The 15,288-nt window shown below is 37.2% G+C and overlaps 5 protein-coding genes and 1 non-coding gene across 10 annotated transcripts in view; 3 read left to right on the forward strand and 3 right to left on the reverse strand.

The window, feature by feature from the left end:
* LOC104778406 (protein neprosin) overlaps nt 1–15,288 on the reverse strand; it is a 648,080-nt gene that overhangs the window by 219,894 nt on the left and 412,898 nt on the right. The gene's annotated exons all lie outside the window — the stretch shown is intronic.
* Nucleotides 1,763–3,781, forward strand: LOC104779380 (uncharacterized). Its single transcript, XM_087496743.1, is given in 5 exon segments — nt 1,763–1,853; nt 1,955–2,392; nt 2,395–2,500; nt 2,502–3,568; nt 3,654–3,781. Coding segments are annotated over 5 exon segments (1,830 nt in total).
* On the reverse strand, nt 3,792–7,298 carry LOC104778441 (vacuolar cation/proton exchanger 5-like). 4 transcript variants are annotated; one of them, XM_010502889.3, is made up of 13 exons: nt 6,741–7,298; nt 6,545–6,643; nt 6,208–6,454; nt 6,053–6,120; nt 5,936–5,964; nt 5,654–5,850; nt 5,344–5,556; nt 4,943–5,077; nt 4,641–4,757; nt 4,507–4,560; nt 4,313–4,429; nt 4,127–4,220; nt 3,792–4,029 (listed from the first exon to the last, which is right to left on the reverse strand). In XM_010502889.3, exons 3-13 carry the CDS (start codon nt 6,439–6,441, stop codon nt 4,019–4,021), a joined length of 1,269 nt encoding a protein of 422 aa, XP_010501191.2. In that variant the 5' UTR covers nt 6,442–6,454; nt 6,545–6,643; nt 6,741–7,298; the 3' UTR covers nt 3,792–4,018. The 4 variants fall into 4 exon arrangements, with proteins under 4 accessions (XP_010501191.2, XP_087365116.1, XP_010501190.2 ...); XM_087508990.1 differs by having other exon boundaries at nt 6,994–7,288; XM_010502888.3 differs by having other exon boundaries at nt 6,881–7,288.
* On the forward strand, nt 7,409–8,339 carry LOC104779381 (uncharacterized). The gene is made up of 2 exons (XR_002037582.2): nt 7,409–8,058; nt 8,108–8,339. It is a non-coding gene; the product is annotated as an uncharacterized LOC104779381 (transcript).
* LOC104778442 (putative galactinol--sucrose galactosyltransferase 1) lies at nt 8,767–12,628 on the reverse strand. Of its 2 annotated transcripts, none has more exons than XM_010502890.3 (12): nt 12,083–12,628; nt 11,711–11,964; nt 11,511–11,601; nt 11,367–11,415; nt 11,182–11,273; nt 10,962–11,069; nt 10,310–10,855; nt 10,086–10,227; nt 9,938–10,005; nt 9,715–9,849; nt 9,413–9,630; nt 8,767–9,326 (listed from the first exon to the last, which is right to left on the reverse strand). In XM_010502890.3, the coding sequence occupies exons 1-12, from the start codon at nt 12,271–12,273 to the stop codon at nt 8,914–8,916; spliced, it is 2,307 nt and encodes a 768-aa protein (XP_010501192.2). In that variant the 5' UTR covers nt 12,274–12,628; the 3' UTR covers nt 8,767–8,913. The 2 variants fall into 2 exon arrangements, with proteins under 2 accessions (XP_010501192.2, XP_010501193.2); XM_010502891.3 differs by having other exon boundaries at nt 12,047–12,369.
* On the forward strand, nt 14,283–14,831 carry LOC147947916 (uncharacterized). The gene has a single exon (XM_087507170.1). It carries the CDS (start codon nt 14,417–14,419, stop codon nt 14,618–14,620), a length of 204 nt encoding a protein of 67 aa, XP_087363296.1. The 5' UTR covers nt 14,283–14,416; the 3' UTR covers nt 14,621–14,831.

Consider the following 15,288-nt stretch of genomic DNA (forward strand, 5'->3'; position numbering starts at 1 on the left):
AAGCGGTTAAAAGGTAACAGATGGAAAAGATAGTATTGTAAAAGAAAGCAGTTGAATATTTAGTTTGATTGATAACATTATATCGGTTGAATAGTATAAATAATTATAAATTATAAAATTGATATTTGTTTAGTTAAAAGATGAAAAATGGAATAGTAAATTTTTCTCTAATTCATAATATAATATATTAATATATTTAAATGATATTAAGAAAATTATCAGATGTGATATTAACAAAATTATCAAATGTTTAATTTTAAATCTCCATTATATGATATTAAAAAAATCATAATCTCCATTAAAAAAAGCAAGTTACTATTTAAATCATAATCTTGACTTAATACATGTTGCTATTTCTTCTCAATATGTTTTTTTTAAAGGTTAATAAGCCAAAAAGTAAAAAATATAAATTATGCAACCTTTTGTATAAAAAAAAACTGTGCAACCTCTTTTATAATACAAACGTTGGTTTTTGTTAGTGGTTAGAATTAGTGTTCTGCAACCACCAATAACAGGCTCTAATCACCCTTTTCAACCTTGCTCCAACCATGATATTCAACCGCCTTCTTCAAACGATTTGTTGATTGGTGATCAAATAATGTACATTTTTTACAAGCATTTTAAAAAATCATTACTCATATGACTATTTACTTTCTTTGTCACTTCTTTATCACGATCTCTTATTTATTACGATCTCTAATCAACCATCAACCATCACCTTCACTCACCATCTCCACCACCATCGAATCTCACTAAATATGAACTAGATTTTTTTTTACCATCTAAACCGTTCTTTTTGATAACCGTTATTTATCTAAAAGTTTATGATATTTGATCATTTTAGTAATGCACCACAAATTTTTAAAGTACCATTTCAAACATACCACTTTTTCATTTTTAAAATAGCGCAAAATACAGTTTCATATATATAGATGTTTCAAAGCATGCTATAATATTTTTTACGAAAATATTTATAAAATTTTATAACAAATAATTGTATTTTTATAAATATGTATAAACTATTATATTGTTTAGAAGGTTTTTACAAAACATGATCTAAATAGTACTTGTGAACAACTTTTTTATCAATAGTATTTTTTAAAAAGTAGTATCACATAAGTGCTATTTTTAAAAATTACAATTTTTTTTTGACATAACACCTAGTATATTTTAGGCAGAACACCTTAGGTTTATCAACAGTAATGAAAAATGATAAATTGTTTCAAAAATGAGCAATTTGAAATCATTATCTACTGTCCTTTGGAAAAAGAAAATTAAAATTTTATTGAGAATAATGGTGGGCGTTTGTCAACAATAATGAAAATTTTATTGAAAATTTTAATTTAAATTTAAATTAGAGGGTGGGCACGTCAAACAAACAACGAAATGAAAAAGGCTTAGAGGTGGGCGTTTTTATGTTGGGGCGTTATGAACTCTCTAATCTTTATTATGAGATTTGGTTATGGGCCTAGTACCGGTCCATTTACTGGTCAACTTTTAACTTAAATATCTTTAAATAAGCCGTAGGAGGTGAACCGAGAAAAACTGTTCAAACTGAAATTTGTTTAATTCAAAAACAGTACTCTTGATTTTATTATATTCTTAAATCACAAATCAAGTGGTTTTGAGAAATGATTATATGTAACGACAATCTGAAAACAGTCGTACCTAAACTCATATATGTTCTCGTGCTAGACTCATTTGTCATCAGTCTGATCCATCTGAGCCGACACACTTCCTTTGTCGACGATGTGGTCGACGAATGTCTAAATGCATCATATGCAGATACAAGAAACAACGCACTAAGTATCATCTCCATTGTGACACCTGCGATTACGACGTTCACAAGAACTGTTATGTCTGACCAAGATGTCGTTTATCTGATTTGACTAGGCCTCACTTCCTTCAAGAGAGATATCATTATTTCTCTAGTTGCCATACATGTGATGTGGAGGCGTGGGATCCGAAGATGACCTGAGCTATTACTGTGCTACTTGTAAACTGTGTTTCCACAAGGTTTGCAACTTGTACCCGCCTGAGATCAGACATCCTTTTCACGCTCAACATCTTCTAAAACTCACCTTCTCCTCAGATTCCTCTTATTATGATTTGAAGCAGTTGCCCACTTCATGGCAAGAGGAACCCTCTGATTCTGAAACAGAGCCCGATGACGTCTCTATCTCTATATCTGATTTGAGATGCAAATGTTGTCAGAGGCATCTCCAAGAGGTATACTATCACTGTTCTACTTGCAGCTTCAGCCTAAACCTCACTTGTACTAGAAACCCACCACCTTTCACCATATTTCATCTCAAGAGCCATGAGCATCCCCTCTCCATCTTTCCTAGACGAATCCCTTCCCCATGTGATGCTTGTGGCTTGTCTCTTGAAACACACATGACCTCGTCTATGCTTGTCTTTCATGTAACTTCATGGTCCACAGGGCATGTATCTACTTACCCCGTGTTATTAAAATCACCCGTCATCCACACCGTTTATCTCTCTCCCTCTCTTCCTTCCGGATTATTCCGTTGTGGTGTCTGTCGCCGTACCATCGATGTCACCTACGGACAGTTTTCTTGCAATAAGGGATGTCACTATGCTGTGCATTCCAGATGTGCGGTACAAGAAAGAGTATGGGACGGAAAAGATCTTGAAGGAGTTCCAGAAGAACCCGATGAAGACGTCGAGCCATTCGACAGGATCGATGACGAGACAATACAACATTTCAGCCACGAGCATCATCTAAGACTCCACATGAACGACGGAGCTTGTGATGAAAACAAGTTCTGTCAGGCATGCATCATACCAATCTTAGTGTCTGAAAGTTTTTATGGTTGTACGTTGTGCAACTTCCTTCTCCACAAAGCATGTGCGTCATTTCCTCGTAAAAAAGACCATCCCATACACAAACGCCGGCTTATACTTTATCAAATCCCTCCTGAGCCACTCGAGGTTGTGCAGCTCCAGGGAGGGGATGGCATGTTCAAATGCAGTGGTTGTGACCAATCAGGTTATGGTTTCGTGTACATATGCAGCGAGGAAGGCTGCCAATTTTAATTGGACGCACGTTGCGCTTCCCTTCTGGATCCTTTCATCCATGGAAGCCATTCACATCATGATCTCTTCTTCAATCTCACAAAGGGAGAATGCATGTGGTGTGCTAAACATTGTTCACCATTTTACCTAGAGTGTCTGGAATGCAAGTCATTCTTGGGCCTAAAATGCGCTACTTTGCCAAATAAGATACACTACAAGCACGATAAGCATCCACTCGCTCTCTGCTACAGGGAAGAAGATACAACAAATGGTCAATACTGGTGTGAAATATGTGAGGCAATATTACTGGCAAAAGAGTGGTTCTATACGTGCAATGACTATTACAATGTCACAGTTCATGTTAGTTGCTTGCTGGGAAACCCAATCTTCTTGAAGCCCGCGTCCTTCGACATAAACGATGTTACGGTTTCAGTTATTCGTAACAGTGATAACACTCGAGCAATTTGCCATAGGTGTGATAGTCGTTCCGTACAGCCCTTTTTGTGCAAGTTCGCAAATGCGTCTTCGTGTTCTTTTGATTGTGTATGGAAAAGAGTTATTCAAGTTATATAGCATTAAGGTTTCCAATATAGCTCTGGATACATTGTTCCTAGGTGCTTTAGCTCTGCGTTCTCGATGCTCCATCAAAGAAGATGCTTTTGTGTGTGGGGAATCCGTTTCTTTCTTGTTCCAAAAGGCTTTTAAGCTCAATTTCACTAAACAACCCCCATCTGTTTCTTAAGTCAAATAACTGAGACAAAACGTGATAATTTTAAAGATTTGTAAACCTAAGCCCCTAAGGGAAGTACACAATGTAAGGGAAGGTAAAACCCGTAAAATGGGGCTACTGTTCAAATGTTATGCAACAAACTATAGAATCTCAAATGTACATGTAAGATGGTGTGTTCCTGAGATCATCAGGATTTAGTTTTATGACACAAACTGCTTCACAGATTAGATTTGTGTTCTTTCTGTTGGTTTATATATCATCTGCCAAGAAAGAACACGTTTCAACAGAGATATGTCACAAGAGGTTTTCTTCCAGGATAGTATCATGAAGATAAGAAATAGTAAATTCAACACTAACCTTGACGAGGATCTTCGTGTACGAAGAAACTAGCAGCGACTATCAAATAGCAAAGTATAAGCATCAACCCTTTGAAGTAATTCGATGTCCCTTCCTGCATTAAAACAAACACACACAGAGACCTTTAACAACTTCATGCTGATAAACTCAAGATTGGTTTGATAATTAGCTTCAAGATTAACCGACCTGGAGAAAGAATGCTACAACAATAACAGTTATAAACAGTGTAGCCGTCTCAAATAGCTGGAAATTTAGGTCCATTTGTGCACCCATCATCCATCCGATCACCACACAGAAAGGAACCTATATCCAATCGCCACAATCAAAATTATTAAGAGAATGTTCAGTACTAGACCCAAGTTCACATTTCATATACATACCGCAAACATAGAAATCTGAATGGAGGATCCAATAGCCACTCCCAAAGACAGGTCCTGTAGAGAGGAGAATGAACAGTTAAGAACCTAATGCAGAGAATCATATAAATCAAAATGCAAGAGACTTCTCTGCGTACCAGCTTGTCTTTCATGGCAAACATAATAGCTCCTGCATGCTCAGCCGCATTCCCAACTATAGGAAGCAAGATGACACTGATAAAAGAGATTGGTATCTTCCATGACACCGAAGCACCCTATTAACAGATTGAAAACAATAAGTTAAAACCACAAGCCAAACTCATAAACAAGCATTGCAATGTTGTCCTGATGATATGGAAATGAATAAACAAACATGAAAAGTTAAGAGTGCAGGTCGCTATTTCATAAGATACTTCATAAGAAATAATGAAATACAAAAAAATTCCAGGTCGCTATTTACCTCTATGGCATCAACAAGATAGCCGGAAAGAAGAGAGACCCAAGCCGTCAAGATTGAAAGCCAGATGATAGCTTCCCACTTGGAGATCTCAGGATCTTCATCATCGTCTGAAGATTCTTCGTCCTGGCTTGTTTCCTATAATTTACAGTGTTTACCAAACAACAGGTTTAAGTCAAAGTATAAGAAAGAGGTGTAAGCCACTAAGTTTAATGGCCATTGGTTTATAAAAAAGAAATTGAAGAGACCCCGTAAAATTGGCAAGAATCATCTATGGTCATGACTCATGATCAAATGATGAAACTGGTTTAACTTGTAAGAAACAATATTTGTATTTGTAGTTATCTTAATCTATCGTCTCCTGGCTTATAAGAAAAAGTCATTAAAGGTCAAAGACAACAAACCTCCGTAAGAGCAGTATAAGAACTCGGCTGGCTCTTCAACTGGAAAAAGAGGTAAGCAGCATAGGCAACAAGCATTACGCAACTGCTGAATCTTGAGAGAGCAAGCTCTGATGACCCAGCATGAACCTCACTGTGCGTGTAATGAAGAACTGTGGGGAAGAGTAACCCCATGACAGCCATCAAAAGCAATCCTGAATTCACAACGGCGTTTCCCTGGTGTTACAGAATAGATAAGCTCAGAAACATGGTACAGATTACAGAACAAATACATTGAAGAAAAGAAGAGAACAAGTGAATGATATATGCTTACTTTGTCAAAGACTTGCTCTTTCTGGGAATATACAAGCCCACCACAAAAAAAGGCGCAGCCAAGTACAAGCAACATGTTAGAAAGGATCGAGCCGAGCAGTGTCAGCTGTACAACACGTATCATTCCAGTTTTGAGAGCGAAAATCGATATGATCAGCTCTGTCACGTTTCCAAACGTAGCGTTTAGAAGGCCTCCAACTGTTACATTTGTATACCACGTCAAAAAAATATCAGGAGAAATTGACGAGAACCCGAAATAGAATGGCTATCAGAAGAATCATACCAGTTGAACCCGTGTAACAAGCCAATTGCCTGTCACAAAATAAATGGTTACTTAGATACATAAGCCTCGCTGATTGAAATGATAACTCAAGAGTAACAAGTGCGAGCAACAACTTACTCTGTGGCATATCCGAGACGTTCAGCTAATGGTGTGATGCCTACTAAGCTCAGTAAGAAGATCCATCCCTGAGCCACAGGAATCATGTCTTAAGACATAATCAGAAGAAATGAAACTGCTATGATTATTAGTACACGAAAAGTACAAATGCTCACCTTATTATCTGTCAAGTAATGGAGTAGTATAGCTAGAGGACCAAAAGGCAACAAAAGATTGAGCTTATTAGACAAAATAACGATCTTGAAGCTCTGGAGCACACTGTTGTTAGGTGTTTTAGTCGCACGTTCGCGAAAACTTGGAGAAAGTGATCCTTGTTCCATCAAGGAAGATGCTTTTCTTTGAGGGGGAATCAGTTTCTCGTCTGAAAAGGCTTTTGTGCTCAACATCATTAACCAAAACCATCTGTTCAAAGGTCGATTAAGCTGAGAATGAGGGAGCCATATAACTTAGAGGGAAGACGTGATAGATGGTGAACTACAGTATATAACTTACTTCAACCTGCGCCTGAATAAGAGCTGGCACCTTACAACAACCCATAGACTCTTGTTGCTAACAACACATGAAAACGAGGATACACTCTTCTTCTAGAACCTGAAGATGGAGAAACATCTAATAAAAACCCAAATCTTGAAATGCTTAGGGTATGAAAGCTTAGGAGACCAAATTCATCAATATCAAAGATGATTACTTTTACAAATAAAAGAGGATGGAAGCTTAACATTGCAATGAAATCAGTAACAGTGAATCAGTTCATAAACCCGACGGTTTGAAGAAGATCGAAGGGACGATTAAAGAAACGGGTAAAGAAGAGATCAGAAAGGGGTTTACCTAAAGAAGTCAACTAAGGGTCAGAGAAGGAAGACTTGAACAAGTTGCAGAAATCAAATCAAAAGCAATTATAAACTCCAAGAAACAAAAAAAAAAAAAAAAAAAAAAGAAACTTTGAATTCGTCTTCTTCTTTCGATCTGTTGGAGATGGTCCAATGGTATGGAGAAGCCTAATCAGTCTACGATTATTGATAGTTACAAGGAACAATAGACGAGAGAGAGAGGGATTTGTGATCTGAGTGATAAAAGAATCTCCCAGAGATCTCAGAGATGTCAGTATAGAGCTGTGATCAAGGAACTTTCCTTCTTCTTCTTCTGCTACTTAATTTTTTTTTCATCACCCAGTTTTTGAAAACAAGACCAGTTTCTATTTCTTTTGCTTTTTTTTTTTCTTCTTTTCCTTCTTATAAAAGAAACTATTTCTTTTTTTCCAAAACCTCTTAATAATTAATTAATTAATTGATTTTTTTTCCTTCAAAGAATTGGACATTTTATCTAATTTCCAACTGTTTTTTTTTTCTTTTTCTTGAGCCAATGTTATGAATTATCAAAATATATGTGAATTGTGAATTACCAAACCAAGAAAACTAAACTAAGTGGATCAAAAAAAAAGAAAGAAGCGCATCTCTCCCAAAACCCTAGTCTCCAGCCACCGTTGTCGAAATCTCGCTTGCCTCTCTGCCGTCTGGGGCTTCGCCGGCGGTGTGAGAGGGTTCTGCTCTTCTTCTTTGTGTTATTTTCCAGTTGTAGTAGTAGTTTGGTTCCTCGATATCTTCTTCTCCGGCGGTACCGAGGAATGGCTCATCTGTTGCGGCGGTTGATGCTTTGGAGCGATATCTCGACTTGTTTCCTCTCTGGCGGCTGATGGTGGTGGTTCGAAGCTGCTTCGGGTGGCTTTCTTCGTAGCTCAGGGTTTGGATCTGAGTCCAGAGTCGCGCCCTCCTGCTACACCCAACCTCTTTGTCGGAGTTCCCAGTCTGTTTGGAGATTATCTGTTGAGTCGGGCTTAGATTCTACCGGTTATTGGGGAGAATTCTGTGTACGTCGGTGGCCGAGATTTGAGGATATCCTTTAACCCGGCGTTTTTGAGAGCTTCCTCAATTTTCTGGTGTCAGTACAGCTAAGAAGCAAGACAATAAGGCAGCTGCGATATGGCCAATCCGAGAAGACACCGTGAGGTGAAGTTATGCTAATTTGTGCTCCAATTTCTTATCTATAGTTGATTAGTATTCTGTATTTGCTAGATAAGTTCGGAGAAACCTTTGCTCTTGCTGGTTTGTTTTAGTCTCTTGGTCGGTTCAGTCGGATGTATGGTAAGTTTTTGATTTAGGACCGGAACAATGAAAGCCGGAGATATCAAGCTTTGCTGATTTTGCACTACTGGGTGTTGATGCTGTTGGAACATGTTCTAATCGTCGGATCATGAGGTTCTAATAGCTTGGATTTGAATTGTTCTTCAGTATAGGATTTGGTCTTCTTTGTGCTAGTAGTTGTTCTTGTGTCATAGGATCTTTCTTAGGTGGTTTAAGAGATGATTTCATACTGAGTTGTGGTGTGTTATCTATCTCGCTGTGGTAGAAAAATGCAATATTTCTCTGGTTAGTGATTCATGCTTTTACTTGATCGACTCATTGCATTTGGTTCAATTTTTTAGAGAGAAATGTTAAGTATCTTTGATTTGGATGTATTATATTGGTTAATGAATAGTTGATATTAAGCCAGGAAAAAAAAAACTAAGTGAATCCCTCAAACGTGACGTGTTACCATAGTCCAGAATAAAATAAATTACTATCGACCGCATCACGTAATCCCATTATCTTTTTATTGATCTGATTACAACGTGGACTACAAATTACGAGATTTGTTGATCATAAACACGTATCAAAAGGAACAATAATAGATAGATCTTATCAATGACTTCATACCGATTAACACAAATCAAGATACATAGCTGATACAATCATACAGATCAATATAAATCGATAGATAAACCAATACTTAATGAGAGAGCACGCCAAAATATTGGAAGGTCGTCACAGTTGAACGACCACGTCCCAAAGATACATTTCTTTCTCCGGAACTCCTAACGTAAACGTAACCAATCCCGATCCCGGTTCATACCGGTACTCCACATTGTCTGAATCCACCGTGACATTTCTTGGTCGTCGAACAGACGAGTAAACCCCAACCAAACCACTGCCTCGAAGTTTCATCCTAACGACAAAGTTACCACTCCCATCATCATCATCATCATCATCATCATCATCATCATCGTATCTTAAACTCACTATGGCTCCTCCAGAGTTAAACATCTCCACAAGTCCCACCGGAGCAAACTTACTTCCATCGGTAAATTCCTTCACCGGAACCACAGTGAAGACTTCGTATTCACGTGACTTCAATGTGACTGCTAGTGATGCATCCTTGGGAAGATACACCAACTCTCCTGGTAACACAAATACACACATTAGGAAAGTGATCTTTTTTTTTTTTTTTTGAAGTGAAATCAGAGTAGTTGAGTTTGTGTACTACCTCTGAGATGGGAATAGACGATTGAATCGCCTGACCACTCAAAGGCTGCAGCTTTATGGATGTAATGAACATCATTGGTTCGGACATAACCAGAAATTGTCCCAGGTTCTTGGTCATGGATCAAGTATCTTTTCTCATTCTTACACCATCCAGCGCCTTGGCAGTTAAAGACTCCCATAACACCGGTGAATTCGTTCAAGTTCCATATTTTCATAAGACTTGCATAAGTTTATCAACAACAGTTTTAGTTAAAGATTAAAGCTTTTCTTTTCTTCCAGGGAAAGGGAAAGCTAGATAGATACCTTTTATTGTCTCTGACTGGATCACTGAAGAAGCAATCACGGGTTGGTCTTCCGGGAAGCTTTGCTCTGAGTATCGAACCATCTCCAAGTACTAGCTTTCTCAAAAGGTTGAAGTCATGTTGTCCTGGTTTGTCACTGTTTCACATGTTTTAATATTTAGAGTTAATTACTTGCAGCTCATTTTACCTTTTTCTTGTTAAATGCTATTGAACCTTATGATTACCTGACGTAAATGGCACATCCTCCAACCGCGCGAGCTGCTGCATGATATTCAGCCATCGGATGCAAACTCTGTAGTGAGAAACAAATAGATTCATTCACAAGTTCAAAAAAGTTTTGTTAATGTTAAATGTAGAATCATTTTAACGTACATGAAACATGTCCCAATCCGGCTGCATGAATTCTCCAAGGAAAAGTGTGTTATACGCAACAGAAGCAATGTGGATAGTGTGTGAAGCGGGATCTCTAGGCCAGAAATCGTCTGATGCCCTTATAATAGCCGTCTTTTTTGAGCTGTATGTCCATTATAAGAAGAAAACAGGGATTGTAATGATTATGGATAAAATCAGTGTGAGAACAATGTTGCAAGGCTCACCTGTAGAGACCATCTGTGTTATGACTCATGCAAGAGATGATACCATTGTCAGGGAAGTTTCTTGAAATGGAAGCTTCCAAAGCCTGGTGATACTTCTTTGCAAGTTTAACCCGACCGCCATGCCCAGCTCCAAGAGTTTCCAGAATGTTTTGGACGTCTACTTTGACACCATCTATCCCAACGGATGCAAGATACGAGTGAAGGTCGTTATAGAAGCTAAAGACTTTCTCAGGATTCACCAAACCGAGCCCGTTCTTAGTTATGCTTTCTAGACATCCACAGTTCTCGTTGGACATAACTCCTGGTGAAGAAACTGGATAGGCAACCTTGGATTCGTAGTGTTCCATACCAGAAACGCCTGGTTTGACTCCTCCCCAGTATCCCGTTATCGCATGCCAAACGTAAACATACTTGAGAGAATTGTTACTCTTAATGTCTGTGATAACATGTCCAAGACTCAATGCAGGGTCATCCACCCGGTGACCCTCTTTGCCATCCTTCTGAAACTTGTGGTTCTCCTTGATGTGAGTTAACCTGTTTGCAAAACTGAAGAAAGCACAAAAGATAGAAACAGAGTGGCTATTAGCTAAAAGAAAGTATGAGATCATGACAAAACAGAGTGTTTTCAATGAGAGCTTGGTTAATAACTTACTTGGCAGAATTATCAGCGTTAAATTCTACACTATTCTCATCCATGCCAACAGATTGCCATCCATCATCAATTATGACAAATTTTGGTGTAACCCCACCAGCTTTGAGGCTACAGACAATAATAATTGGAGGTTTGGTTCAGTACTTCACAATTTACATGTTAAATAAAGCATGAAGTGTGGTTTTGAGTCAAGAGTCAGAGACAGAGCAGTCATGAGTACCTCTCAAGACCTTGCTTGACGTCTTTGGCTGTGACATTGGTATAGAATGCATCCCAAGTGCACCAACCAAACCAGTTCAACATATCTGGCATCTGAACACCACAAAAACAGGGGAAATTTCAGAATTTTACTTTTGTTTAAATAACTAAAGATCACATTAAATGTCTATTAAGTGTGTTCCTTACTTTCTTTCTCTCTCGGTGTGAAAATGTCTGAAGATGTTGCTCAACAGCCCTAGCAAACAAATCATACAAGTACAAAAATACTTAACAATAAAATTCTGGATATAAAAGAAATGAAACAATTTTGAGTTAAGAAAGGTTACATACTTGACAGCTTTGGTAATGACATCAAAAGGGTCGGAGCCAGCAGCCACAAAAACCAAATGATTCCCCTCAAATTGGCCAACAGTTGGATCACCTTTTGACCATACAAACCATATAAATCTCAAGAGATAATCATACAAAAAAATCTCCAACTCAAAATCTTGCTAGCCGTGTGAATTACTAAAACAACCATGTGGAATTACCGCTTTCAAGACAAATCTCAAGCTCATTAGCCTCGTTCCCTTGAAGAACAGCCCTGAAGTCTCCTTCGAGTATAGGCAAGAATACAACGTACGAGGAAGCTGATTGATCTCCTCCTCTTCCTCCTAAATCAGATCCTTGGTTTGCTTCCACGATTAGAAATTGAGTCTCGCAAGGAATCTCTTTCCCACTAGTCCCCATTCTTTGTGTCATCCACCATAATTTGAACCGGAAGACACACATAAACCTCAAGTCTCTGCCCAAGAAAAATAAAAATATATCGAAAACAGACATTTTTATACCCTAAGCGTCAATGTTAAAATGTGACATTTAAGTACCAAGAGAAGTATAGAGAAGGGATTGAAAGAGAGTACTCGAGTTTGCCTAGGGAAAAGACACGGTGGCTTCCCGTTCGATCCGACGTGACGCCGATGAACGCGCCATCGGTTAAGGCGTTTCCTGAAGCTGGAGTGACTAAAACATTCTCCGGCACGCCGTGAAGAACACGGTGACCTAGCACCACCAAATCGGAGTCGGTGACGCTGATTCCGGCACCAACGGTCATTGTTACTTCCTTTGTAAAAGTAAAAATATAATGAAACCTCGAGACTCACGCTACTCTCGAGAGTGAGTTATTAAATTGGACAAGAGAAGGGTACTTATTTATAGAACGTTATCGATGACGTTTTCATTCATATATCTCTAGCGGACACGGAAATGCAAAATAAAAATACTTTAATAAGATAGACGTTCATATGGTACATACATTTATTTGAATAATAGAATTTGGAAATTTCGGTACATTTTCTATTTCTTGTAATCAATATCTTTGATTAGAGAATAACGTTAGTCAATTTGTATGGCATAAATCCGAAACATATTTAAGAAAAAAAACGATAATCATTTTAGCTTACGCGGACGTGATTAGATAATCAAAGTTTTGACATACATATTGCATAACGGTAAGATTCTTGACTGTGTAATGGGGGTCGAATATGTTTTTTTATGTTTTTTTTTTAATTAACAACCATTGAAATATCATGCCACATCTGAAATACTCGTTTATCCGAGAAAAAAAAACATCTCAAACACTCTTCTCTCATAGAAATCAAAATTTTCTTGTCAACAAAAATATTTGCAGATGACCAAAAATTATTGAAATCGCCGTTAAAAGACCTAAAACAGAAAACATACAGAGTGAATATCTCAACTACTGATCCATTACTATTTGGAACTTTTTCTTTTAATCATGAGTATTAAAAAATATTTTTTTAACATGTTTTCCCAATTCGTATGAACTAATTCGTACGCTTATCTTAATTTTTTTTTCAAACATAGTAAATCTAAATTTATATGATAGAAACGATATACGAACATAACCTCACTACACTTGTTAAGTATAAAAGATTCTCCACCTTCACATATAAAATTTTAAAAATCGAAAATGATATCAACCGAACATTTGGGGGTGTTTATTATCGATCATAATATGCGTTTTATAGTGAAAGTTAAAGGGGAAATAATAATTACTCCTATGGATTATGCAGTAGCATTAGAATATCTTTAGGAGTATTTGCATGCGGAAAGATCTATTATTGAATTGTTGTCAGTGATCATTAATAGAGCGGCGCAGATCTGGAATGTACTGAGCCCACCACATGCACGACAATTGGACGGTTTGTTCTAAAATAAGGTCACCCCCACATCTATTATTACCAATGCCAACAACACTTGAACCAAGTGAATTTTTTCGATCATTTGTCGGAAATAGTATGTACTATATAACTTCGATACAAAGAAAGCTTACTTCCCTACATTCATTAGTAAAAGAACCTTTTGAAGGAGAAAAAAAAAAAAAAAAAAAAAGCAAAGAAAGAAGCTCAAATGAGCCAAGTAAATAAAAGGCCTTTGGACCATAGTGCTTTATGAAAACCCAATCCTCTAGTAGCTGTGTTTATGTAAAACTCGAATTATATATCTGTATAGTCTATATATTATATAGTGAGACTGTGAGAGAGTCTGGTGGAGGATATGTACTGTCCTCTAGAATGAAAGTGATGATAGAATAGATAAGGAGTTTAATTTTTTAATTGAATGTAAAAATTCAACCAAAAAAAACGTTTCTACATCGAGTACAACTTACATTGATAAGTTCCTTTTCCCCTTCCCTTTGCTTGTGGAGCTTGGATTTTGTATGTCAAGATTGACAAGCAACGAGTAAAGGTAATCATTGAAGTCAAATTATTACTAATTGGATTTTTTTTTTCAAGTATGCAATACAACATTTTTCTTCTGAGTTCGAATTTTGATATGACATCGCTATGTATATATATATACAACATTTTTTAATAATCGGTTGAGCACACGAATAAAAAAAAAGTATGATACAAGTTTTTTCTATAGAAAAAATTACGATCTAGAAAGAAGACTCTTACCTAGGCTATATATACCAAAAGTTAGTTGGATGTTTTTTTTCTTGGTTAACTTTAAAGCAAGAAACAGAAAACGTCCACGCACCAATCTCTTATTAAATTTTCCTCTCTTCGAGGTCTCCTCTCTCCCCACGTTTCTCTCCCAGTCTCCCACATTCCCACAACCAACAAACTATATAACAAAAACCTCTATATAGCCTTAAACCCCAAACACTATCCAAATTTCCTCATCAGAAGTTAAAAAGAGAGAGAGGTAACGATCGCAGAAGAGGAAAGATGTGTTGTGGAAGGATTTGCATGCTATGCACGTGCCTTGCTTTGGTGGTGATCGCTATAGGTTTGGTCTTTGGTTTTGGGGTTTTCAAACACGAATTCCACAAGATCCATGAAACTATTCATCTAGATTGTGATCCGAGAGTCGGCTGCACTGGTGGTAGCCGCCGCGCTTACGGTTTCATAGCTCCTCCAAACAGATTCTAGCTGAGAATGAAGACATAAGCTCAACTTATATAGATATAGACCTTGTATTAACTATTCATTCTCATTGGTTATCTATTGGATTTCGTCTTGCGTCTTTCTTTTTGTCTTTATTTTTCTTTACGTTTAATTTCTAATTTCGAATGTTTGTTTATTTAGTGATTTGACAATTATCATATCCCTTTGAAATTTATTCAAACGAAGTCTTTCTCTATTACGAGCCCACTGTAAACATACACGATCTATAACCTAAATAAACAGTTAAGAACACCGGGAATTAGCAAAAGCAAACACCCTGAGTTGCTTATAAGATTGGAAAGATTCATAGATTACATAAGTTTACCAACCTGCATATATATAATTAAACATAGCATCATGGTATAAGAACTCTGGTTCTTCTATAATTTGGAATTGTTTGTTTTGTTCCATCATTATCCCATTGAAATCTATGTAATCGATCACACACACGTTCTACCTAACTAGAGTTTTTTTTTTCTTTTTTTCTTTTGGAGTTAAGCAAAACATACTAATGGCTTGTATAGCCGCCTGTCGAGCATCTTAACTAATCACATTACAAAACTAAAAATTCATCCCGTCACGCAGATGGAAGCCTTTCTCTATAATTGCCCCATGGTGACATAAGTGTTCTACCCTAACTAAACAATTAGAGC

Source organism: Camelina sativa, chromosome 3 (genome assembly GCF_030686135.1).
Source record: "Camelina sativa cultivar CO46 ecotype springtype chromosome 3, ASM3068613v1".
NCBI classification, from domain to species: domain Eukaryota; kingdom Viridiplantae; phylum Streptophyta; class Magnoliopsida; order Brassicales; family Brassicaceae; genus Camelina; species Camelina sativa.